The 25335-nt window shown below is 53.2% G+C and overlaps 1 protein-coding gene across 4 annotated transcripts in view; it reads left to right on the top strand.

Annotated features, from left to right (window-relative positions):
- Positions 1-25335, top strand: part of spryd3 (SPRY domain containing 3) — a 63228-nt gene that overhangs the window by 25942 nt on the left and 11951 nt on the right. For all 4 annotated transcript variants that reach the window (XM_084479152.1, XM_084479153.1, XM_084479150.1 and 1 more), the window contains 2 exons: positions 5054-5111; positions 24936-25055. In XM_084479152.1, the coding sequence (XP_084335278.1) occupies positions 5054-5111; positions 24936-25055 (178 nt within the window). The remainder of the gene's footprint in view (positions 1-5053; positions 5112-24935; positions 25056-25335) is intronic.

Raw genomic sequence — 25335 nt, 5'->3', positions numbered from 1 at the left:
TCAGCAGACAGCTGTCAACTCACTTCGGGTCGGCGATTTATTTAAAAAGCTGACGTAGAAGATGGCGGAAGCCGGTGTTGTGCCAATGTAGTTACCCCCTATAAGGAGTGTATCATCATCAACATGCATTCACTACACACTACGCTTTGATTTCACCTAAGGCTGAATTAAAAGTACATGTTTTTCTAAATGTTGCTCATCAACGAGGTTGTAAAGTAGTAACTACGTTTATTCATTCATTGCCCCGCGGCCGAACTGACGGTATTCTCTGATATTATGAATCTTACAGACTGCGTCGGGTTCTCAGACTCTCTGGTACTTCCACAACAAGTAAAGACTCCTAGTGGAGGTTATCTCGCCCATGGTGAGAAGGAATTAGGGGAAAGGAGCTTTGGCTTTGACTCTCTGAAGTCCAGATTGAAACGCGACATGGAGGAGAAAGCGTAGACAGCGGTCAGTTCACTTTGGGTCCATATCATTTCTCAGACGCTCCATTGTTCTGACCTCGTATGCGGACTCCTCCGCCGGCAGAGCCAGCTCCTCTGGCTGGAGTCGGCATACGACCGAGAGGTCGGAACAATGGAGTGTCGGAGAAATGATATGGACCCCAAGTGAACTGACAGCTGTCTACTGAAAACATCTTTCTTGAATGAAGGCGCCTGAGTTTGTTGTTGCTGGTGACGTAAAGAGGTCAACCGGTGGCTCTATTACCACTAGTTGAAATGGGTACAGCGCCACCTATCGTACCGGGGAATGACATGCTTCGGCCAATGAATCGATTTAATCACCGCCATGTATACTTGGACAATTGCAGTTGTCCAATTGCGGAGCATAATCGAACTATGGCTTTAATCTGATTAAGCTGTGCATGTAAACGTACTGACTGTTTTTCATGTGAGGGTTAACTCTCGTAGTGAATCACTATGTTGGCCGATGCAGGGTGGTGGTATGAGGGTTGTGAGGCATTTGATGCCAAGACTGGTATATTTAGAATTAGAATTTGACGAGAACTGATAAAGATAATTGTAATGTATTGGTCAAATACAATTTGAAATGCTTATTTAAGAATTGGCTATGGTGGGGGGACTGAGACAGAGTTGGAGATCTGGAAACCAGAGCATATATATAATGCCATGTGTTCAAGTATGAAAGGATGGTGTTGGAGCTGTGGCCTGTATAGGGGACCGCACATATACCAGGAAGAATGCTTAGGTTCCACAGTCTTCTGGGCAAGGTTGTGGAGATGTCAGGTGAGTAATCAAAGTTTTGTTATGCCCTGTTGCAATTCCTGAGCCTTTTGTGACACCCCCCCCCCCCCCCCACACCCAATTTCCTCCTGGGATAAACATCTAGACGTATGCACAGCATGCATGTGCTTGGTATCCTGGCTCTGGTGCGTCCGGTACAAACAGTGGTTGCTAGGGTGTGAGACGAGGGGAGTGGCGGTGACTGGAGCCGGGCAGGCAGGGCCTGGTGAGGGGGGGTTAACCTGGTCACCGGGGGGGGGGTGGAGGAACAGCCGGGCCTCAGGGTCTCACAGTACAGTGGTAACCAGAGCCTTGGGTTCTCCCTGTGGTGGTCCTCACAGAGCTGATGTCTTCTTATGAGACACAGGCCTACGGTTCGTTCCAGCTCCACCTATGGGGTATGGCCTGGCGGTTTCCTCTGCCCTGGTTTGCCGTGGGACAGGAATCCTGGGAACAGCAGTCTCTCTTGCACTTCCTTCAACAACTTGTGACTGTTCCTTACTGCTCTGGTCTGTTTGTTAAAGAACAAAAGGGCCATGCCTTTGCCAAGTCCCCTGATCTGGCAGCTTGTCAACACAGAAACATGAATGCACATCAGCCCAGCCAGTAATGAAGAGGTCATTCAGAAGACAGTGTTTTCATTATTTTATTACATCTTTTTGTACACAAGAGTATAATTCTTAGGCTTGGTTCAGCCACATAGCAGCAACAATACCATATAAAGTATGTATGTAAAAAGTAAAATATGTAAAAAATAAGCAGCATAGATCACATTAAATAATAATAATAATAAAATAAAGTAAGTAATGATAGGAGAAACTAAAACAGAAGTGATAAGTAATAATACGTAATGAGGTGTAGTAGTATTAGTAAGTGTAAAGTGTAGTGTAAAGTGTTCCAGTGGTAGTGGTACCAGCCACGGTGGATTCTAGTATACTGTATTCTGTACTCTAGTATACTGTATTCTGTACTCTAGTGTACTGTATTCTGTACTCTAGTATACTGTATTCTGTACTCTAGTGTACTGTATTCTGTACTCTAGTATACTGTATTCTGTACTCTAGTATACTGTATTCTGTACTCTAGTGTACTGTATTCTGTACTCTAGTATACTAAGTTAATTCAGCATTGTTTTACAGTCAAGGTTCCCTGACCATTTGTGTCTCTTTATTCTCTCACTTTGAGAACTTTAAGTCTGGAATAAAGTATTCATTCATTCATTCTCAATTGCAGAAAGGGCAAATGTAAAGCAAATCCATGCGCTTGTGATCTTTTGACACTAGTAGGCTTTGGTATGTGGTCGCCTTTGTAAACACGCATACCACCACACTTACAGACACACAAGATGTGTCCTTATCTTCCGCCCCCACAGATCGGATGGAGGCTAGCGATCTGATGACAAGGGGTTAGACAAACACACCAACCCCATACACGACCACACAAACATGATCAAACTTTCATTTACCACACACACACACACACACACACACACACACACACACACACACACACACACACATGTTATTTTTAGATGCTGGGTGTATTGCCAGGGAGAGATGGCTGTGATAGGTGAGTGGTATCTGTTTCCACGGGAATCTGTGCTCCGCCCGCACCGTTCTCCTCTCGCTACCTCACCGCTTGTTTACTCTGCCCCAGTTTGGAAAGGCAGGCTAATGAAATCAAGCAGCCTCTTGTCCTCATTCCAGCCGCTGTGGTGGTGTGCTCTCACTTGTGTCGTGTCGAGCAGAAGCAGTTTAACTTGGGTATTGCGCAACAGCTGTTGAACAACCAAGCGTCTTCCAGGGTTCTTCTATGCAGGGTGATAGCTGCTGCTTTTATTGTACTGATGAATGCATAGGACGGCCATAGAATGTATGTAAGGCAGTTCTAAAAGCCAGATGTACTAACCAGTACCATCCATCCATCGCAACCACAAATCTGAGGTCTACATGCTCTCAATAGTCATTTTAATATTAAGTTAATATTGTCTGGTTAAAGTGTGCACCCCCAAGTCACTGATCATCGTGATCAGTCATTCCATCAGGTAGCCCCCACCCTCAGAGATGTACTGAGATGTCTGTGGTCTCCAGATCTGAACCTGGCAGACTGAGGAGCCTTCAGAGTCTTGGACCAGTGGCCACATACCTTGCTGTCTCCTGCTGGTTCCTCCTCTGTCTTCTCCTGCTGGTTCCTCCTCTGTCTCCTACTGGTTCCTCCTGTGTGTGTGTGTGTGTGTGTGTGTGTGTGTGTGTGTGTGTGTGTGTGTGTGTGTGTGTGTGTGTGTGTGTGTGTGTGTGTGTGTGTGTGTGTGTGTGTGTGTGTGTGTGTGTGTGTGTGTAATATGTCCATCGTCTGCAGCTGCAGTTTGAATCAACCACGCGTTTCCTCTCAGACACTAACTGGGACACTGTTGGGTCATTCAGCGGCAGAAGTTACAGGGTTCCACCATCCCACCAGTAGAACACCGTTGTTCAAGTGTTTTCAAATATTTTTGAATGAACTTGTTCGAATGAGGGAACGGTACCCATCCTATATTATTTTGACAGAAAAGAACGAATACCAATGTACTAAGATGGACGTATGCATGTTAGAGATGGCATGACAAACACACAGTAATACAAACATTGATGACATATGTATGACAAACACCCCCCATATGCAGGTGCTCATGTCCCATCTCCTGCTGCTTCCCCTTGCTCTCTCTACTAGAGGCCAGATCAATAGATTTGGTATTGCCACCTAGTCCCCCTCTGATCTTATCCAAAGGATGTACCTCTGTTTGTATGGCGACAGAGAAAACCCTCATGACCACAGCCACACTAAACAAGCGAGTGGAACTGAATGCACATTTGGATGTTGTGCATTCAGTTGGGATATAGAAAAGAAGAGTAAGGCCTGGGGTTAGGAGACAGAGTGAGACATGGGGTTAGGAGACAGAGTGAGACATGGAGTGAGACATGGGGTTAGGAGACAGAGTGAGACATGGAGTGAGACATGGGGTTAGGAGACAGAGTGAGACATGGGGTTAGGAGACAGAGTGAGACATGGGGTTAGGAGACAGAGTGAGACATGGAGTGAGACATGGGGTTAGGAGACAGAGTGAGACATGGGGTTAGGAGACAGAGTGAGACATGGGGTTAGGAGACAGAGTGAGACATGGGGGTAGGAGACAGAGTGAGACATGGGGGTAGGAGATGGAGTGAGACATGGGGTTAGGAGACAGAGTGAGACATGGGGGTAGGAGACAGAGTGAGACATGGGGGTAGGAGATGGAGTGAGACATGGGGTTAGGAGACAGAGTGAGACATGGAGTGAGACATGGGGTTAGGAGACAGAGTGAGACATGGGGTTAGGAGACAGAGTGAGACATGGAGTGAGACATGGGGGTAGGAGACAGAGTGAGACATGGGGTTAGGAGATAGAGTGAGACATGGGGTTAGGAGACAGAGTGAGACATGGGGTTAGGAGATAGAGTGAGACATGGGGTTAGGAGACAGAGTGAGACATGGAGTGAGACATGGGGGTAGGAGACAGAGTGAGACATGGGGTTAGGAGATAGAGTGAGACATGGGGTTAGGAGACAGAGTGAGACATGGGGTTAGGAGACAGAGTGAGACATGGGGTTAGGAGACAGAGTGAGACATGGGGTTAGGAGACAGAGTGAGACATGGGGTTAGGAGACAGAGTGAGACATGGGGTTAGGAGATGGAGTGAGGCAGTAAGGGCCTTACCTTAAAGTGAATGTTAACCTATGTGATATCATGTTGTACACAGTCTGAACAGGAACCATTTGCTTGTTAACGCAGGACTACCCCAAGAACAGACATCCAGGCTGGAGTCGGGGTTCCGTGGCCTACCATGCAGGTGAGACCTTTACACCTATCCCCCTCACTCTTATGGTATTAGTATGGTTTGTACCAGTGGCGATGGGTCAATAGAGGGCGCTAGGGCGCCGCCCCTCTGTGAAATATTCACTTGAATATATCTGCCAACTATGATGAATAAAACATTAAAAATACAAAATAAATCAACAAAAATACAAAGCATTTATCCTCGTTTAATTGTGTGATAGACCATACTTGCCACTGCCAGTAAACATTTAAGTCTATGTGAGCTCGAAAACGTTTTGCTGTCCATCAAGCAGAGACAGCTTTTCATTGGCTCATGAAAATTCCACCTCGGGTCGCAATTTTGTGCGCCCCAGACCAATGGCGCTGTAGTCCTAAAGCCTGAGGCTCCAGGGGGGGTGAAGCCTGGTGTAGTCCACCCTAAAGCCTGAGGCTCCAGGGGGGTGAAGCCTGGTGTAGTCCACCCTAAAGCCTGAGGCTCCAGGGGGGTGAAGCCTGCTGTAGTCCTAAAGCCTGAGGCTCCAGGGGGGTGAAGCCTGCTGTAGTCCTAAAGCCTGAGGCTCCAGGGGGGTGAAGCCTGCTGTAGTCCTAAAGCCTGAGGCTCCAGGGGGGTGAAGCCTGGTGTAGTCCACCCTAAAGCCTGAGGCTCCAGGGGGGTGAAGCCTGCTGTAGTCCTAAAGCCTGAGGCTCCAGGGGGGTGAAGCCTGGTGTAGTCCACCCTAAAGCCTGAGGCTCCAGGGGGGTGAAGCCTGCTGTAGTCCTAAAGCCTGAGGCTCCAGGGGGGTGAAGCCTGGTGTAGTCCTAAAGCCTGAGGCTCCAGGGGGGTGAAGCCTGCTGTAGTCCTAAAGCCTGAGGCTCCAGGGGGGTGAAGCCTGCTGTAGTCCACCCTAAAGCCTGAGGCTCCAGGGGGGTGAAGCCTGCTGTAGTCCTAAAGCCTGAGGCTCCAGGGGGGTGAAGCCTGCTGTAGTCCTAAAGCCTGAGGCTCCAGGGGGGTGAAGCCTGCTGTAGTCCACCCTAAAGCCTGAGGCTCCAGGGGGGTGAAGCCTGCTGTAGTCCTAAAGCCTGAGGCTCCAGGGGGGTGAAGCCTGCTGTAGTCCACCCTAAAGCCTGAGGCTCCAGGGGGGTGAAGCCTGCTGTAGTCCACCCTAAAGCCTGAGGCTCCAGGGGGGTGAAGCCTGCTGTAGTCCTAAAGCCTGAGGCTCCAGGGGGGTGAAGCCTGGTGTAGTCCACCCTAAAGGCCGAGAAGCCTCACTTGTTCTTTGTGGTTGAGTCTAAAAGTGTTTCCTCATATCCCTGTGAAGTAGCTATTTACTGTTCTAGGGCCCATCATCTCAGGGCACTATCTCATGGGGATGCGGACATGCCCTGAGCTCAGACAGCCATGGCAGAGGATCCCAGAGCAGATATACAAGACAACAGCAGTATCTCAACAAGGGAAGATAGCCATCACAGAGGATCTCAGAGCAGATATACAAGACAGTATCTAAACAAGGGCAGCGATTTTATCTCCCGCGCTCACTCCCCCCTCTTTACTCTCTGACTGAGAAACAAAACAAAGGGCAAACCCAACACCAAGTTATCGCTCAGGTTCTGTTTGTGACGACAGGTCTGTGGAGTTTATCTCTGCAGGCATCCGTCCCCTGCCCTCACCACCGCCATCACAGGGTTCAGAACCCCCCACGCCATTAGCCCTGCCTCCTGCTGCTGCTGCTGAGAGGCTAAAGAGAGGCTAGGTGGATGGAGGAGCTAGTGAGATACAACGGTAGGGCCCCTGGGCCCCTGGGAGCTAGGGGCCCTGGGTGCTGGGCCCCTGGGTGCTGGGCCCCTGGGTGCTGGGTGCCTGGGTGCTAGGGGCCCTGGGTGCTAGGTGCCTGGGTGCTGGGCCCCTGGGTGCTGGGCCCCTGGGTGCTGGGCCCCTGGGTGCTGGGCCCCTGGGTGCTAGGGGCCCTGGGTGCTGGGCCCCTGGGTGCTGGGCCCCTGGGTGCTAGGGGCCCTGGGTGCTGGGCCCCTGGGTGCTAGGGCCCCTGGGTGCTGGGCCCCTGGGTGCTAGGGGCCCTGGGTGCTGGGCCCCTGGGTGCTGGGCCCCTGGGTGCTAGGGCCCCTGGGTGCTGGGCCCCTGGGTGCTAGGGGCCCTGGGTGCTGGGCCCCTGGGTGCTGGGCCCCTGGGTGCTAGGGGCCCTGGGTGCTGGGCCCCTGGGTGCAGGGCCCCTGGGTGCTGGGCCCCTGGGTGCTGGGCCCCTGGGCCCCTGGGTGCGGTGGTGTGTGTGGGGCCCCTGGGTGCTGGGCCCCTGGGTGCTAGGTGTCTGGGTGCTAGGTGCCCTGGGTGCGGTGTGTGTGTGCTAGATGCCTGGGTGCTGGGCCCCTGGGTGCGGTGGTGTGTGCTGGGCCCCTGGGTGTGGGGCCCCTGGGCCCCTGGGTGCGGTGGTGTGTGCTGGGCCCCTGGGTGTGGGGCCCCTGGGCCCCTGGGTGCGGTGGTGTGTGCTGGGCCCCTGGGTGTGGGGCCCCTGGGCCCCTGGGTGCGGTGGTGTGTGTGGGGCCCCTGGGTGCGGGGCCCCTGGGTGCGGGGCCCCTGGGCCCCTGGGTGCGGTGGTGTGTGCTGGGCCCCTGGGTGCGGGGCCCCTGGGCCCCTGGGTGCGGTGGTGTGTGCTGGGCCCCTGGGTGTGGGGCCCCTGGGCCCCTGGGTGCGGTGGTGTGTGTGGGGCCCCTGGGTGCGGGGCCCCTGGGTGCGGTGGTGTGTGTGGGGCCCCTGGGTGCGGGGCCCCTGGGTGCGGTGGTGTGTGTGGGGCCCCTGGGTGCGGGGCCCCTGGGCCCCTGGGTGCGGTGGTGTGTGTGGGGCCCCTGGGTGCGGGGCCCCTGGGCCCCTGGGTGCGGTGGTGTGTGTGGGGCTTGGCCGCTGTGCACTGCCCGCTCCAGCACAGCTCCCATTTGTCTGTTTACTTTGAAGGTTTCTGTGGTTACCCCTCGTAGTGCTCATTTATGTGGGTTTGTTTTGGCCCAGTTTACTCCTCATATATTTGATCAGTCTCTCTCGCTTTCATGAATAGAAACAGACGTATGCCAGACGTATGCTTCCACATCTGCCTCCACACCACTGCCCACGGAGGCAGTGCCAGATTGGGCCCGTTTTCTCACCCAATCAGGCAACGCGCCGTAGCCAGGGTCGCCAGATCTGACAACATCTGGCAACACTGCATGGAAGCTACATTAACCTTATCTCCATCTGGCTCACTGCCCCATCCCATGACTCACCCTCACCGTGAGTCAGAGGCCACGGTACTGAGCTGGTGGCCGCTATCAGCAGCACCCTCATGGCTGGGATAACGTTACTCTGTGTTACCCCCATGGCACATACCAATGACACCGCTCCTGTGTCCGCTCTTTCATAGCAGCTTCCAGTATCTTGTCATCTACCTGCTTTCAAGACCTATCGTGTGTGTGTGTGTGTGTGTGTGTGTGTGTGTGTGTGTGTGTGTGTGTGTGTGTGTGTGTGTGTGTGTGTGTGTGTGTGTGTGTGTGTGTGTGTGTGTGTGTGTGTGTGTGTGTGTGCGTGCGCGCACCCTGAATAGCAAAAACATCACATTGTATTAACTTAATTAATTCTATAGATATATATTATAGCATCATTGCTTTACCATAATCCCATCTCTAGCCAAAGCACTGTATGCTATATGCAACAATTACAAGTACAGAGCAGTTAATTGCAAACAATGTGACCTACCTGGCCTTTTTCAAACCAAGCAGCATAGGTTCAGATCCACCACAGACTGCCCAATGGCATGTAGCTGACTCTAATGACCAGAGCCCAGGGCCCCCGCCACTAGCAGAGTGGACCTGGCCTGGGCCAGGGGCCTTGTAATCCCACTGGCCTGGGCCAGGGGCCTTGTGATCCCACTGGCCTGGGCCAGGGGCCTTGTGATCCCACTGGCCTGGGCCAGGGGCCTTGTAATCCCACTGGCCTGGGCCAGGGGCCTTGTGATCCCACTGGCCTGGGCCAGGGGCCTTGTGATCCCACTGGCCTGGGCCAGGGGCCTTGTAATCCCACTGGCCTGGGCCAGGGGCCTTGTGATCCCACTGGCCTGGGCCAGGGGCCTTGTAATCCCACTGGCCTGGGCCAGGGGCCTTGTAATCCCACTGGCCTGGGCCAGGGGCCTTGTGATCCCACTGGCCTGGGCCAGGGGCCTTGTAATCCCACTGGCCTGGGCCAGGGGCCTTGTGACCCCACTGGCATGGGCCAGGGGCCTTGTGACCCCACTGGCCTGGGCCAGGGGCCTTGTGACCCCACTGGCCTGGGCCAGGGGCCTTGTGATCCCACTGGCCTGGGCCAGGGGCCTTGTGATCCCACTGGCCTGGGCCAGGGGCCTTGTGATCCCACTGGCCTGGGCCAGGGGCCTTGTGATCCCACTGCCCACCTCCCAGGCCCTTCTGGCTTTACCTTTATTATTTACGTTTTATGTTTTATTATATTTTTAACAGTCATCACCAATCTACACCATAAGTAAGTAAGTAGATACTTTATTCATCCCCTTGAGTTAATTATCCAGTAGCAACAGGCAGTACAGTACAGTTGACAAACAACTAAATGGACAAACAGTAAAAGTCAACAAAACAAGTCAATAAAAGTCAATAGAAAGTGAGCAGTATTGCACATAATTAAAAATTCCATATAAAGAAAAGAGCCAGAGGTAGATAATAAATAAAATCGACCATGTTGTAAAGATAAAGATAACATAAATCTGTTTTCTTATGTAGAAGTTGTATGCAGTTTTATTAAAACATATAACTGAATCATCCAAACAAATTGCAGATTTATATTTACTTTCTGTTCAGACTTGCAGTTTGCCCCTTGTCCTGGTTCTGCTCCCCCTGGGCGCTGGAAGCATACCGCTCAATGATAGAGGATAAGGTGCGTTGGGTTGAAGTACGGCCACTTACTGAGGCCACTTACTGAGGCCACTTACTGAGGCCACTTAGTGAGGCCACTTAGTGAGGCAGCCACAGTGCGGACTCATTCGGCCAATGGGCTTTTCTTGTGTGTAACAATTCATAGATAGAATACTTGAACTTCTGAGGAGTGATGAGAAGATCTCAACCAGATGTAGCACATGGCTCCAGGACCGAGGCCTAGGAGGCAGGAGGCAGGAGACAGGAGACAGGAGGCCTAGCCAGGAGGCAGGAGGCCTAGCCAGGAGGCAGGAGGCAGGAGGCAGGAGGCAGGAGACAGGAGGCAGGAGACAGGAGGCAGGAGGCAGGAGGCAGGAGACAGGAGGCAGGAGACAGGAGACAGGAGGCAGGAGGCAGGAGACAGGAGACAGGAGGCCTAGCTAGGAGCCAGGAGGCAGGAGGCCTAGCCAGGAGGCAGGAGGCCTAGCTAGGAGACAGGAGGCAGGAGGCAGGAGACAGGAGGCAGGAGGCAGGAGGCAGGAGGCTTAGCCAGGAGGCAGGAGGCAGGAGGCAGGAGGCAGGAGACAGGAGGCCTAGCCAGGAGGCAGGAGGCAGGAGGCAGGAGGCAGGAGGCCTAGCCAGGAGGCAGGAGGCAGGAGGCAGGAGACAGGAGGCAGGAGGCAGGAGACAGGAGGCAGGAGGCAGGAGGCAGGAGGCCTAGCCAGGAGGCAGGAGGCAGGAGGCCTAGCTAGGAGGCAGGAGGCAGGAGGCAGGAGGCAGGAGGCAGGAGACAGGAGGCAGGAGACAGGAGGCCTAGCTAGGAGGCAGGAGGCAGGAGGCAGGAGGCAGGAGGCAGGAGCCAGGAGGCAGGAGGCAGGAGACAGGAGGCAGGAGGCAGGAGGCAGGAGGCAGGAGGCAGGAGGCAGGAGACAGGAGACAGGAGACAGGAGGCAGGAGGCAGGAGGCAGGAGGCCTAGCTAGGAGACAGGAGGCAGGAGGCAGGAGGCCTAGCCAGGAGGCAGGAGGCAGGAGGCAGGAGGCCTAGCTAGGAGGCAGGAGGCAGGAGGCAGGAGGCAGGAGGCCTAGCTAGGAGACAGGAGGCAGGAGGCAGGAGGCAGGAGGCAGGAGACAGGAGGCAGGAGGCAGGAGACAGGAGGCAAGAGACAGGAGGCAGGAGGCAGGAGGCAGGAGGCCTAGCTAGGAGACAGGAGGCAGGAGGCAGGAGGCAGGAGGCCTAGCTAGGAGACAGGAGGCAGGAGGCAGGAGGCCTAGCCAGGAGGCAGGAGGCAGGAGGCAGGAGGCCTAGCTAGGAGACAGGAGGCAGGAGGCAGGAGGCCTAGCTAGGAGGCAGGAGGCAGGAGGCAGGGGGCAGGAGGCCTAGCTAGGAGGCAGGAGGCAGGAGGCAGGAGGCAGGAGGCCTAGCTAGGAGACAGGAGGCAGGAGGCAGGAGGCCTAGCCAGGAGGCAGGAGGCAGGAGGCAGGAGGCCTAGCTAGGAGACAGGAGGCAGGAGGCCTAGCTAGGAGGCAGGAGGCAGGAGGCAGGGGGCAGGAGGCCTAGCTAGGAGGCAGGAGGCAGGAGGCAGGGGGCAGGAGGCCTAGCTAGGAGGCAGGAGACAGGAGGCAGGAGGCAGGAGGCCTAGCTAGGAGGCAGGAGACAGGAGCCAGGAGGCAGGAGGCCTAGCTAGGAGGCAGGAGACAGGAGCCAGGAGGCAAGAGGCCTAGCTAGGAGGCAGGAGACAGGAGGCAGGAGGCAGGAGGCCTAGCCAGGAGGCAGGAGGCAGGAGGCAGGAGACAGGAGGCCGGAGGCAGGAGACAGGAGGCCTAGCTAGGAGACAGGAGGCAGGAGACAGGAGGCAGGAGGCAGGAGGCAGGAGCCAGGAGGCAGGAGGCCTAGCCAGGAGGCAGGAGGCAGGAGGCAGGAGGCAGGAGGCCTAGCCAGGAGGCAGGAGGCAGGAGGCAGGAGGCAGGAGACAGGAGGCCTAGCTAGGAGACAGGAGGCAGGAGGCAGGAGCCAGGAGGCAGGAGGCAGGAGACAGGAGGCAGGAGGCAGGAGACAGGAGGCAGGAGGCAGGAGGCAGGAGACAGGAGGCAGGAGACAGGAGGCAGGAGGCAGGAGGCAGGAGGCCTAGCTAGGAGACAGGAGGCAGGAGGCAGGAGGCCTAGCCAGGAGGCAGGAGGCAGGAGGCAGGAGGCCTAGCTAGGAGGCAGGAGGCAGGAGGCAGGAGACAGGAGGCCTAGCTAGGAGACAGGAGGCAGGAGGCAGGAGCCAGGAGGCAGGAGGCAGGAGGCAGGAGACAGGAGGCAGGAGACAGGAGGCAGGAGACAGGAGGCAGGAGGCAGGAGGCAGGAGGCCTAGCTAGGAGACAGGAGGCAGGAGGCAGGAGGCAGGAGGCCTAGCTAGGAGACAGGAGGCAGGAGGCAGGAGGCCTAGCCAGGAGGCAGGAGGCCTAGCTAGGAGACAGGAGGCAGGAGGCAGGAGGCCTAGCTAGGAGGCAGGAGGCAGGAGGCAGGAGGCAGGGGGCAGGAGGCCTAGCTAGGAGGCAGGAGGCAGGAGGCAGGAGGCAGGAGGCCTAGCTAGGAGACAGGAGGCAGGAGGCAGGAGGCCTAGCCAGGAGGCAGGAGGCAGGAGGCCTAGCTAGGAGACAGGAGGCAGGAGGCAGGAGGCCTAGCTAGGAGGCAGGGGGCAGGAGGCCTAGCTAGGAGGCAGGAGGCAGGAGGCAGGGGGCAGGAGGCCTAGCTAGGAGGCAGGAGACAGGAGGCAGGAGGCAGGAGGCCTAGCTAGGAGGCAGGAGACAGGAGCCAGGAGGCAGGAGGCCTAGCTAGGAGGCAGGAGGCAGGAGGCAGGAGACAGGAGGCAGGAGGCAGGAGGCAGGAGGCAGGAGGCAGGAGGCAGGAGACAGGAGGCCTAGCTAGGAGACAGGAGGCAGGAGACAGGAGGCAGGAGGCAGGAGGCAGGAGCCATTAGTGCTGCCATTAACAATTAATTTTCTAACGACTAATCTTTCGACAAATGTTTCGATTAGTCTACTAATCTAAACGACTAATTAAAAAATATATACTGTATATAAAAAAATAAATCAGGTGCTGACAGCAGGCAGGCATGCAGCTATGCTGCTCGCGTTTACACTTGCTGCCAAAGTCATGTTAAGTAATCTAACACAGGTGCGCAAGTCACACACAGGAGACGCCAACGTTGTTTTCAACCGCTCGGTACTGCGCCGTATTAATTCCCAAGTTTTAAAAAGAAAAAGTATTTGAAGCAAACAAGCGACGCTGTTTTTGATTTGTTGATTTGGTTTTGAATGAATAGTTTTGGATGCATGCATCGGCTTTGAGTTTGTGTTCATGTTCATTCACGCACGCACCCACTACAACCTGCTGATCTTCAATTAAAAAAACAACAACAAGTGATGCAGCAGCGCGTAGGTCCGTCCCGAGGCCATAGGCTTTAGGGTTATATGTTTGAAAGCCACACTCTGTTACCAGTTGGCCTGAAATACTCGACTGGAGTCGGAGGACTCACCTGCCTCAACCATGTTCATGTCAAAGCAGTGAGGGAGGGGGAGGAAGAGGACAGCAGATTACCCAGCAGGGCGTGCACAGATTTGTGTCGAGGTTAACAGTGAGCCGATTGAGATGGGAGAACAAAAATAAATAGGCAATATCAATAGTAAAACGACTTGACTAAAAGAATTGCAAAAATGTTGATTTGGTAGATGTGATTTCCTGTATTCTGGTTCATTTTGGGGATGGCCACTACCTAAAAATTCATTCAGATTCATAGCCTACATCCTGACTTGCAGGGCCTGGACAAGCTTACTGCATATTATACAGACCTACTGTATGACATTCCACCAACCATTGCTATTTGTCCTATGGGTGTTATTCTGATATTGATGCAAATCATGATCACTGTCCTATAGGACTAATGCTCACAACAAAGACTAATGGGGAAAAAATCATGTATGTTTTTGGTAGGCCTATTTACATATTTATGAGGAAGTATGAAAAGACATTGAATGAGTTTCGTGTGGGACTATATTTCTATATTTTTATGAATCAGCCTGAGGCTTCAGAAAGTTTTTAAACAAAGCTGTGTGTGTGTGTGTGTGTGTGTGTGTGTGTGTGTGTGTGTGTGTGTGTGTGTGTGTGTGTGTGTGTGTGTGTGTGTGTGTGTGTGTGTGTGTGTGTGTGTGTGTGTGTGTGTGTGTGTGTGTGTGTGTGTGTGTGTGTGACGTCAACCTCATAGTGCTCCGAAAACTTGACCTCAACACAGCTCTTCAAATGAGCCTACATATATTTGTTTGAGGAGTGAATTTGCTCCAAAATCGATTTGTTTGCTGACAGCCTTCTGCTGTGGGATTGCGGACAGGTGTCATCAAAATTGGCCCCTGTAACAAGCAACGCCTTTAAGGTGGACGGTCATGAGGTTCTTCTCGTCAGTATTGTTCATTATGGAAAAGATACGCTCAACGGGAGCATTAGTGCCAGGCAGACACACGGCAAACTGACACCACAAATTAAACATATTTTTGTACGAAATGTAGGCTAACCCCTTCCAGGGCTAACCCCTTCCAGGGCTAACCCCTTCCAGGGCTAACCCCTTCCTAGGCTAACCCCTTCCTAGGCTAACCCCTTCCAGGGCTAACCCCTTCCAGGGCTAACTCCTTCCAGGGCTAACCCCTTCCAGGGCTAACTCCTTCCAGGGCTAACCCCTTCCTAGGCTAACTCCTTCCAGGGCTAACCCCTTCCTAGGCTAACTCCTTCCAGGGCTAACTCCTTCCTAGGCTAACTCCTTCCAGGGCTAACCCCTTCCTAGGCTAACCCCTTCCAGGGCTAACTCCTTCCAGGGCTAACCCCTTCCTAGGCTAACCCCTTCCAGGGCTAACCCCTTCCAGGGCTAACCCCTTCCTAGGCTAACCCCTTCCAGGGCTAACCCCTTCCAGGGCTAACTCCTTCCAGGGCTAACCCCTTCCTAGGCTAACCCCTTCCAGGGCTAACCCCTTCCTAGGCTAACTCCTTCCTAGGCTAACCCCTTCCAGGGCTAACCCCTTCCAGGGCTAACCCCTTCCAGGGCTAACCCCTTCCAGGGCTAACCCCTTCCTAGGCTAACCCCTTCCAGGGCTAACTCCTTCCAGGGCTAACCCCTTCCTAGGCTAACTCCTTCCAGGGCTAACTCCTTCCTAGGCTAACTCCTTCCTAGGCTAACCCCTTCCAGGGCTAACCCCTTCCAGGGCTAACCCCTTCCTAGGCTAACTCCTTCCAGGGCTAACTCCTTCCTAGGCTAACTCCTTCCAGGGCTAACCCCTTCCAGGGCTAACCCCTTCCAGGGCTAACCCCTTCCTAGGCTAACTCCTTCCTAGGCTAACCCCTTCCAGGGCTAACCCCTTCCTAGGCTAACCCCTTCCAGGGCTAACCCCTTCCTAGGCTAACTCCTTCCTAGGCTAACCCCTTCCAGGGCTAACTCGATCAAGGACTAGCTAAGAAGGCAATACCAACCTTTAGAATGAATACTTTATATTATATATTAAATATGATATATTATATAATGTATTTATTAAATAGTTTACAAAAGACTTGTTTGCTTGGCCATGCCGTACTCGATACAACAGTGATCAGAAAAGTGATGTATTTTAATATTTGGACTGTAGCCCTCAGAATGGACATGAACTATCGGTTTGCCGTTTTATTCCCATGGCAACGACTTAACAGTCCTAATAGTTGACGCGGTGAAACGTGTTGCGCAGCGCCTGCATGAAGCTATGGAACAGCGTTCTTGTTTTTTTAAGTTTCCCTCGGTCAGCGTTTCCTGGGCAGGCCCTGTTTCCCAGCTCTCGCGTTACAGACGCCCGTGCTGTTCTCCCAGGCCCAGGGCTTCTCATGGCCAGGCAGGTCACTTAAGCCGCTCAGCGACCTGTCATCTCCGCCCACAGCCGCCTGCAGCCCTTTAGATAACCCTGCATGCCAGCAGGGAGGTAGACCCGGAGCGCAGGCGGCGGCGGCGTCCGGCCAGCGGCTCATACTGGGTACGCACTAGGCCGGTGGACGTACCGAGAGACCACACGCCGAGCCACAGATTACGGCTCCATTTAGACAGAGACCATCTGGACAGAAAACACAAAAGTGGCGTTGCGTTCTCACTTTTTATTCCGCGTTTAGACGAGTGTCTTTGGGGGGAAATCTGCGTGCATGCGATGACGCAAAAGTGTGTGAAATTCGATGTAGTATGCACGCCAGGTGGCTAGGTTATTGCTTATTGAGTATTTATATTTTTTCTATGCACTGAGAGGGAGATGCTTTTAATCTCATTGTACTTGTCTAGTGACAAATAAAGGCATCTATTGTAGGTGGTACAGTGATACTGCCCTAGGTAATTAATGCGCCTTCTCTGTTCTGTTGTCTGTGATTATTGGGCTTACTGCTGAAAGGACTCCTGGATGGAGCCGCTAGGGCACCTTGAACGTCGGACTGATGGGAATAATGGGACATGTTTGTTGTTGTTTGCTTGTCCTGATCAAAGTGGTGATTTAGGGGAGACACACATGACGATGGTCTGGAGGAACTAGTTATGCTAGCTTTTGCTAAAGACAATTCAGAAATGTTTAAACTCTACAAGCTGCTCCTCCATTTCAAAGACCAGCCGCCGGCCGCCATGGCTGCCTTTACGATGACGTGATGAACTGTTGGTGTTACATAAAGTCAGCCTGGCTCGCCATTGGCCATCGTCTTCCCCTAATGACCGTCAGCTGGCTGCGGGGTCCCCCCCCCACACTACAGGATATCGGGTCGTAAATATTCAAGATTTAATATTTGCCACAATATTGGCCTTGAATCGTTGAGGCCTGATCGTTAAAGAACCTTAACCGACCCCACAACACAGGATCATCTGGCAAAAACATGGACCTCAACCCCTCTGTGCAGAGTCTGAGGGGAGATGGGCACACAACAGGACTAGTTATGGTGTAGCCAGCAGCTGAGCCAAGCCTCCCTGAGGCTTCTCTGAACAAACTCCACCTCCAAGTGGAACCAGAACCACCAGGCCACCTCCCCAGTGAGGCACTGGGACTCAGGGCCTGTCCACCACCTCCCCAGTGAGGCACTGGGACTCAGGGCCTGTCCACCACCTCCCCAGTGAGGCACTGGGACTCAGGGCCTGTCCACCACCTCCCCAGTGAGGCACTGGGACTCAGGGCCTGTCCACCACCTCCCCAGTGAGGCACTGGGACTCAGGGCCCACCTGTCCACCAGGGCCCACCGTCTCCTCTCTGCTGTCCTCTGTAACCTTTGCTATCAGTATTTAATGTATTATTAGGTTTTGTCTGGATTGTGCAACGTGCCTGGCCTCATCACGCTTATATATATAGGCCCTATGTCCCTATATCCTCATGTCTCTATATCCTCATGTCTCTATATCGAGAGACATGTCCCTATATCCACATGTCTCTATATCCACATGTCTCTATATCCACATGTCCCTATATCCACATGTCCCTATATCCACATGTCTCTATATCCACGTCCCTATATCCACATGTCTCTATATCCACATGTCCCTATATCCACCTGTCTCTATATCCACATGTCCCTATATCCACATGTCCCTATATCCACATGTCTCTATATCCACATGTCTCTATATCCACATGTCCCTATATCCACATGTCCCTATATCCACATGTCCCTATATCCACATGTCTCTATATCCACATGTCTCTATATCCACATGTCTCTATATCCACATGTCTCTATATCCACATGTCCCTATATCCACATGTCCCTATATCCACATGTCCCTATATCCTCATGTCTCTATATCCACATGTCTCTATATCCACATGTCTCTATATCGAGAGACATGTCCCTATATCCACATGTCTCTATATCCACATGTCTCTATATCCACACGATATAGTTCAGTCCACAAATTCCAACAGTAGCAAACTTATCTGATTTTGTATCCTCAATATGTCCAGAGTATGGGGGAAAAAAGCCCAGAAGAATCTCATTAGGGGAAAGTTTAGAAAAAGACCCAAATATAGCCTATTCATACTTTTTCTCACGTGAATAGGGCCAAAATTTTAACCTTTAGATATCACCATGAAAATTACTGAGTTGATTACTTACATCAAGACAAACAAAAAATGTATTACAAGATTTTTGAAATTGTTTATTAACATGGGCATACGGTGCATAATCTAATTATGTATGTGCTAATTTACATAAATACGACAACAGAACTAAACATTGGGTATAGCCAGGTGAAAATGGCTTGTTGAATCTTGTTGACATATAACAGTAAAACACTTAGGGCCCTATTTAGACGGTCTAAAACACAAGTGTTTTAGCGCAAAACAGAAGTAGCTTTGTGGGCGGTTCTATGGCGATGTTGCTATTATGACGGCAGATAAATGACTCTTGCGCCCGACGCAAATCTAAAATGGGTTGGTCTGAAACCCGTAGGTGTGTTTTTGGCGTAACGTGCAATAAACCAATGAGAGTTCCATCTCCCATCCCCTTTAAGAGCCAGCGCATTTGACTTGACGAGTTGATATTTTGACAGCGCGTTTGCAGTCTCCGCTGAGACAGATGCATGACCACATGAATTTCAAACTTCAAATGGCTCAGTTTATGGCCAAATAATAGGCCTAATTCACACATGGAGTAGTGTTTTCTTCTCCAACTTCAGAAACACGTCATGTAAATTGCGGCAAAAACAACTTAACACATGATATGCGGACGTGGTCCTGTGGTCGCAACTGTGGGTCTATTTAATGATATGCGGCAATACATTAGCAAACATTGTTTGTTACCAGTATTGTATACATTATCGTTATCGACTTGTGTTCATAATATAGCTCAGGAGGTAGAGTGGGTTGGCTGGTAACCGCAAGGTTGGTGGTTCGATCCCCGGCTCCTCCTCCAGTGTTGTGGTGTCCCTGAGCGAGACGCCTCACCCTGACTGCTCCTGACCTGCCGGCTGTCGCCCTGCGTGGTCGACTCCGCCGTCGGTGTGTGAATGTGTGCATGAACGGGTGAATGTCAGTCAACACTGTAAAGCGCTTTGGATAAAAGCGCTTTATATAAATGAGGACCATTTACCATTTATAATATGCATGTGTTCCCCCATTTATATAGGCTACATCGCCATGGACTGTATTATGCGTTCCGTGTTTATGTTTGTGTGTGTTTAAACAGATGGGCGCGCACGCACACGCGTGCCAAGCATCACCCGCATTCATTCATTCTTTTAAACACTCACTTGCGGTAAAACTATGTTTTCTCACAATCAAATACTCATCAATCCTAAAAGTTATGGGCTTGTACACGATGTCTGTGTCAAGAAAATATTTGTTTGCTGTACGGTGTTTGCAGATGCATTGATTTAAAAGTACAACTTACCGCTGTATCAGCTGTTCTTTCCCAAATCATTTAACCAACCATTTACCCTAAAACGAGATTTTGTTTTGGAAGGCTGGAATATACTTTGCTCGAATTTATTATTGTTAGTATTATTATTTTAACGCATGGCATAGCCTACTATACTTCATTCATGTTCATTCATGCAAAATGTTTCCACAATCCACACGCTATTTCTATGCAGTTTCACACATGAACAATCTTTGACATCATAATATTTAAATTAGGCTAATCGTTTGCATGTTTGTGCTGTGTATAGCCTACGTGTGTGTAAGTGTATGTTGCAGTTCCAACCTGCCATGGCACGTCAAAATAGCAACACCAACTGTGCTATCCGCTAGTGCATTTAGACCAGGAATTTTTCGGTCAGCAGCGCAATTGCATTGGTGCAATTTTTTAGATGTCTTTTTTAGAAGTATCATTTGCGCCGGAACACGCCCCTGCTTTTCGCCGACACGCCTCTCCAGGCGCAAGTGTAGTGGCACCTGGTTGCTGCGGGGGAAAATCAGCTTTGCGCCGGGTGCAAACTAGCAACAATACATGTGTCGGTGTAGAAAGTCAATTGCACTGGGTGCAAGATAGGGCCCTTAATGTTAAAGTCTGAATGGAACCCATTCAGACCCCCCAATACAAATAGGAAGAAGTACTTTAAACCAGCCTTTATTAATTATTATGCAGAGATGGGGTTTGGGGCTGGGTACGTGGGACTGTTTCTGGGGGATGAGTCTGAGGGAAGAACAGGAGACGAGGGTAAGGAGAATGCAGAAGACAAAAGGTAGGTCCAATAAAAAGTGGCTGGATCAAACAACCTTTCTTACCTGACAGCTTGGTGACAGTTGATTGACAGTTGAGTGGACCTTGAATGAATGACTGAATCTCCCCCTTATGGTGACATTAGTTTGCCTCTATAGTCTTCTACTGTAAGATCCGAACCGCCCACAAAGCTACTTCTGTTTTGCGTTAAAACACGTATTTTACTGTTATATGTCGACAAGATTCTACAAGACATTTTCTCCTGGCTATGCCCAATGTTTAGATCTGTTGTGGTATTTATGCAAGTTAGCACATACGTAATTAGATTATGCACCGTATGCCCATGTTAACAAACTATTTAAAAAAATGTGTAATACAATTTTTGTTTGTCTTGATGTAAGTAATCAACTCAGTAATTTTCATGGTGATATCTAAATGTTACAACTTTTACCCTCTTCATGTGAGAAAAATAATGAAGGCATATGAATAGGATATATTTGGGTATTTTTCTAAACTTTCCCTAATGGGATTCTTCTGGGATTTTTTTCCCTTACTCAGGACATATTGAGGATACAAAATCAGTTGAGTTTGCTTCTGTTGCAATTTGTTTTAGGTTGACCCCCATTTTGGCTTAAAATGACTGGACTAATATCCACATGTCCCTATATCCAGAGACATGTCCCTATGTCCACATGTCCCTATATCCAGAGACATGTCACTATATCCACATGTCCCTATATCCAGAGACATGTCATTATATCCACATGTCCCTATATCCAGAGACATGTCACTATGTCCACATGTCCCTATATCCAGAGACATGTCACTATATCCACATGTCCCTATATCCAGAGACATGTCCCTATATCCACATGTCCCTATATCCAGAGACATGTCCCTATATCCACATGTCCCTATATCCAGAGACATGTCACTATATCCACATGTCCCTATATCCAGAGACATGTCATTATATCCACATGTCCCTATATCCAGAGACATGTCACTATGTCCACATGTCCCTATATCCCTATATACAGTATGTCCACATGTCCCTATATCGCTATATATGTCCACGTGTCCCTATATCCCTATATATGTCCACGTGTCCCTATATCCGACAGGAGAGACGAGCTGTAGAGGAATCCTCCTCCCTTTACAAGGCGTATCATTTAGGGGAATAATGATGGCTCATTTTTAACCAGAAAGAACACAGTGGCACACACATGGAAATGAAACGAGTCTGTAAGCTGAAGTGTGAGTGTCACTCTATGGACGTGTTTCACTGAGTGAACAGACTCTGCTGCGACGTGCTGTAGTCCTACGTCAGGACTACAGTCCTACGTCAGGACTACAGCACGGTCGGAGACTTGTTCTGCTCACTGCCACGTGCTCCGCCCACTGCCCCAGGCTCCGCCCAACTGCCCCAGGCTCCGCCCACTGCCCCAGGCTCCGCCCACTGCTCCGCCCACTGCCCCACTGCTCCGCCCACTGCCCCAGGCTCCGCCCACTGCCCCACTGCTCCGCCCACTGCTCCAGGCTCCGCCCACTGCCCCACTGCTCCGCCCACTGCCCCAGGCTCCACCCACTGCTCCGCCCACTGCCCCAGGCTCCGCCCACTGCCCCAGGCTCCGCCCACTGCCCCAGGCTCCGCCCACTGCTCCAGGCTCCGCCCAACTGCCCCGGGCTCCACCCACTGCTCCGCCCACTGCCCCACTGCTCCGCCCACTGCCCCAGGCTCCGCCCACTGCCCCGGGCTCCGCCCAACTGCCCCGGGCTCCGCCCACTGCCCCAGGCTCCGCCCACTGCCCCAGGCTCCGCCCACTGCTCCGCCCACTGCCCCAGGCTCCGCCCAACTGCCCCGGGCTCCGCCCACTGCCCCAGGCTCCGCCCACTGCCCCAGGCTCCGCCCACTGCTCCGCCCACTGCCCCGGGCTCCGCCCACTGCTCCGCCCACTGCCCCACTGCTCCGCCCACTGCCCCGGGCTCCGCCCACTGCCCCAGGCTCCGCCCACTGCTCCGCCCACTGCCCCACTGCTCCGCCCACTGCCCCGGGCTCCGCCCACTGCTCCGCCCACTGCCCCACTGCTCCGCCCACTGCCCCACTGCTCCGCCCACTGCCCCAGGCTCCGCCCACTGCCCCACTGCTCCGCCCACTGCCCCACTGCTCCGCCCACTGCCCCGGGCTCCGCCCACTGCTCCGCCCACTGCCCCAGGCTCCGCCCACTGCCCCAGGCTCCGCCCACTGCCCCGGGCTCCGCCCACTGCTCTGGGCTTTCCTCTCTCAGCCAGTCCTGAGCGGCCCCAGGCCCCAGCAGCCTCGTGCTGTGAGGCGGGCTGTGCTGCTGTGTGCTGTTGTGTCAGGGGGCCGCAGGGGGCCCGCATGGGGCCGCAGGGGGCCCGCATGGGGCCGCAGGGGACCCGCATGGGGCCCGCAGGGGACCCGCATGGGGCTGTGGTGATGCAGTGTGTCTGGTGCTGGTGCTCAGAGTGTTTGAACAGTATCCAGAGCTGGACTGGTCCCATGACAACTCCATCAATATTTACCAGCAGCAGCTCCTCCGGCGGAATACCTCCGTTTTTTCTTTAGCTCTTCTTTTTAATCCTTCTGTTCATTTATAGTCGTCTCCTGTAACTATTAGATTAGCTGGGTTGTTGACTAGAAGTGTTTTTGAAGTGTTTGGGTATGCTGTAAGAGGTTAAGGTTACCAAGTAGAAGACGGAGTAGTCAAGCAGCTGGCCCCCTGGCCACCTAGCCCCCAGAGGGGAGAAAAAAAAAAAAAAACTCCTTATAGTATCAGTATTAACACCTTTATCCAAGTCACATCTGTACGTTGGTGAGCGTGGTTCTGCTAACGCGTCTCTTCTACCTCATCTGTACGTTGGTGAGCGTGGTTCTGCTAACGCGTCTCTTCTACCTCATCTGTACGTTGGTGAGCGTGGTTCTGCTAACGCGTCTCTTCTACCTCATCTGTACGTTGGTGAGCGTGGTTCTGCTAACGCGTCTCTTCTACCTCATCTGTACGTTGGTGAGCGTGGTTCTGCTAACGCGTCTCTTCTACCTCATCTGTACGTTGGTGAGCGTGGTTCTGCTAACGCGTCTCTTCTACCTCATCTGTTCGTTGGTGAGCGTGGTTCTGCTAACGCGGCAGTAGCTCAGGAGGTAGAGCGGGTTGACTGGTAACCTGAAGGTTGCTGGTTGGATCCCCGGCTCCTCTAGCAGAGTGTGGAGGTGTCCCTGAGCGAGACGCCTCCCCCTGACTGCTCCTCCTAGAGGAGTGTGGAGGTGTCCCTGAGCGAGACGCCTCACCCTGACTGCTCCTCCTAGCGGAGTGTGGAGGTGTCCCTGAGAGAGACGCCTCCCCCTGACTGCTCCTCCTAGAGGAGTGTGGAGGTGTCCCTGAGCGAGACGCCTCCCCCTGACTGCTCCTCCTAGAGGAGTGTGGAGGTGTCCCTGAGCGAGACGCCTCCCCCTGACTGCTCCTCCTAGAGGAGTGTGGAGGTGTCCCTGAGCGAGACGCCTCACCCTGACTGCTCCTCCTAGCGGAGTGTGGAGGTGTCCCTGAGCGAGACGCCTCCCCCTGACTGCTCCTCCTAGAGGAGTGTGGAGGTGTCCCTGAGCGAGACGCCTCCCCCTGACTGCTCCTTCTAGAGGAGTGTGGAGGTGTCCCTGAGCGAGACGCCCTCACCCTGACTGCTCCTCCTAGAGGAGTGTGGAGGTGTCCCTGAGAGAGACGCCTCACCCTGACTGCTCCTCCTAGAGGAGTGTGGAGGTGTCCCTGAGCGAGACGCCCTCACCCTGACTGCTCCTCCTAGAGGAGTGTGGAGGTGTCCCTGAGAGAGACGCCTCACCCTGACTGCTCCTCCTAGAGGAGTGTGGAGGTGTCCCTGAGAGAGACGCCTCCCCCTGACTGCTCCTCCTAGAGGAGTGTGGAGGTGTCCCTGAGAGAGACGCCTCCCCCTGACTGCTCCTCCTAGAGGAGTGTGGAGGTGTCCCTGAGAGAGACGCCTCCCCCTGACTGCTCCTCCTAGAGGAGTGTGGAGGTGTCCCTGAGAGAGACGCCTCCCCCTGACTGCTCCTCCTAGAGGAGTGTGGAGGTGTCCCTGAGCGAGACGCCTCCCCCTGACTGCTCCTCCTAGAGGAGTGTGGAGGTGTCCCTGAGAGAGACGCCTCCCCCTGACTGCTCCTCCTAGAGGAGTGTGGAGGTGTCCCTGAGCGAGACGCCTCACCCTGACTGCTCCTCCTAGAGGAGTGTGGAGGTGTCCCTGAGAGAGACGCCTCCCCCTGACTGCTCCTCCTAGAGGAGTGTGGAGGTGTCCCTGAGAGAGACGCCTCCCCCTGACTGCTCCTCCTAGAGGAGTGTGGAGGTGTCCCTGAGCGAGACGCCTCCCCCTGACTGCTCCTCCTAGAGGAGTGTGGAGGTGTCCCTGAGCGAGACGCCTCCCCCTGACTGCTCCTCCTAGCGGAGTGTGGAGGTGTCCCTGAGAGAGACGCCTCACCCTGACTGCTCCTCCTAGCGGAGTGTGGAGGTGTCCCTGAGCGAGACGCCTCCCCCTGACTGCTCCTCCTAGAGGAGTGTGGAGGTGTCCCTGAGCGAGACGCCTCCCCCTGACTGCTCCTGACCCGCTGGCTGTCGCCCTGCGTGGTCGACTCCGCCGTCGGTGTGTGGATTTGTGAATGAGTGAATGAATGGTTGTGGCTTTGGATGAAAGCGTCAGCAGAACCCCTCAATGTATTGTGCTGCTGCCCCCTCAGTGTGAACGCGTCTCCTCTGTGTGCCTCCTCCAGACGACGGGAAGCTGTTCCACGGCAGCGGGGTGGGCGACGCCTTCGGCCCGCGCTGCCTCAAGGGGGACATCATGGGCTGTGGGATCATGTTCCCCCGAGACTACATCCTGGACGCAGAAGGTGAGGTCAGGACCTCCCTCACAGGACGTCCCTCTTATCCTAGCTGCCTTTGTGGTCTACGGGGATGGGTTAACCTAGCCATTTGTAGTGCACTTAGTTTAGTGAACATCCTCACTGTACCGACAGAGATATGTGGTTTCACCTTCAGAACGTACTTATTGTAAGTCACTTTGGATGAAAGTGTCTGCTGAATGCCCTGGATGTAAATGTCACAAGGTCTTAGCACACCGAGCCAGCGTGACCGCGTGAGGCTCCTCTCTTATGGCGCGTATCCACTGGC

Source organism: Micromesistius poutassou, assembly GCF_964030765.1.
Source record: "Micromesistius poutassou genome assembly, chromosome: 15".
NCBI lineage: Eukaryota > Metazoa > Chordata > Actinopteri > Gadiformes > Gadidae > Micromesistius > Micromesistius poutassou.
This window is presented reverse-complemented; position numbering and strand designations above follow the sequence as displayed.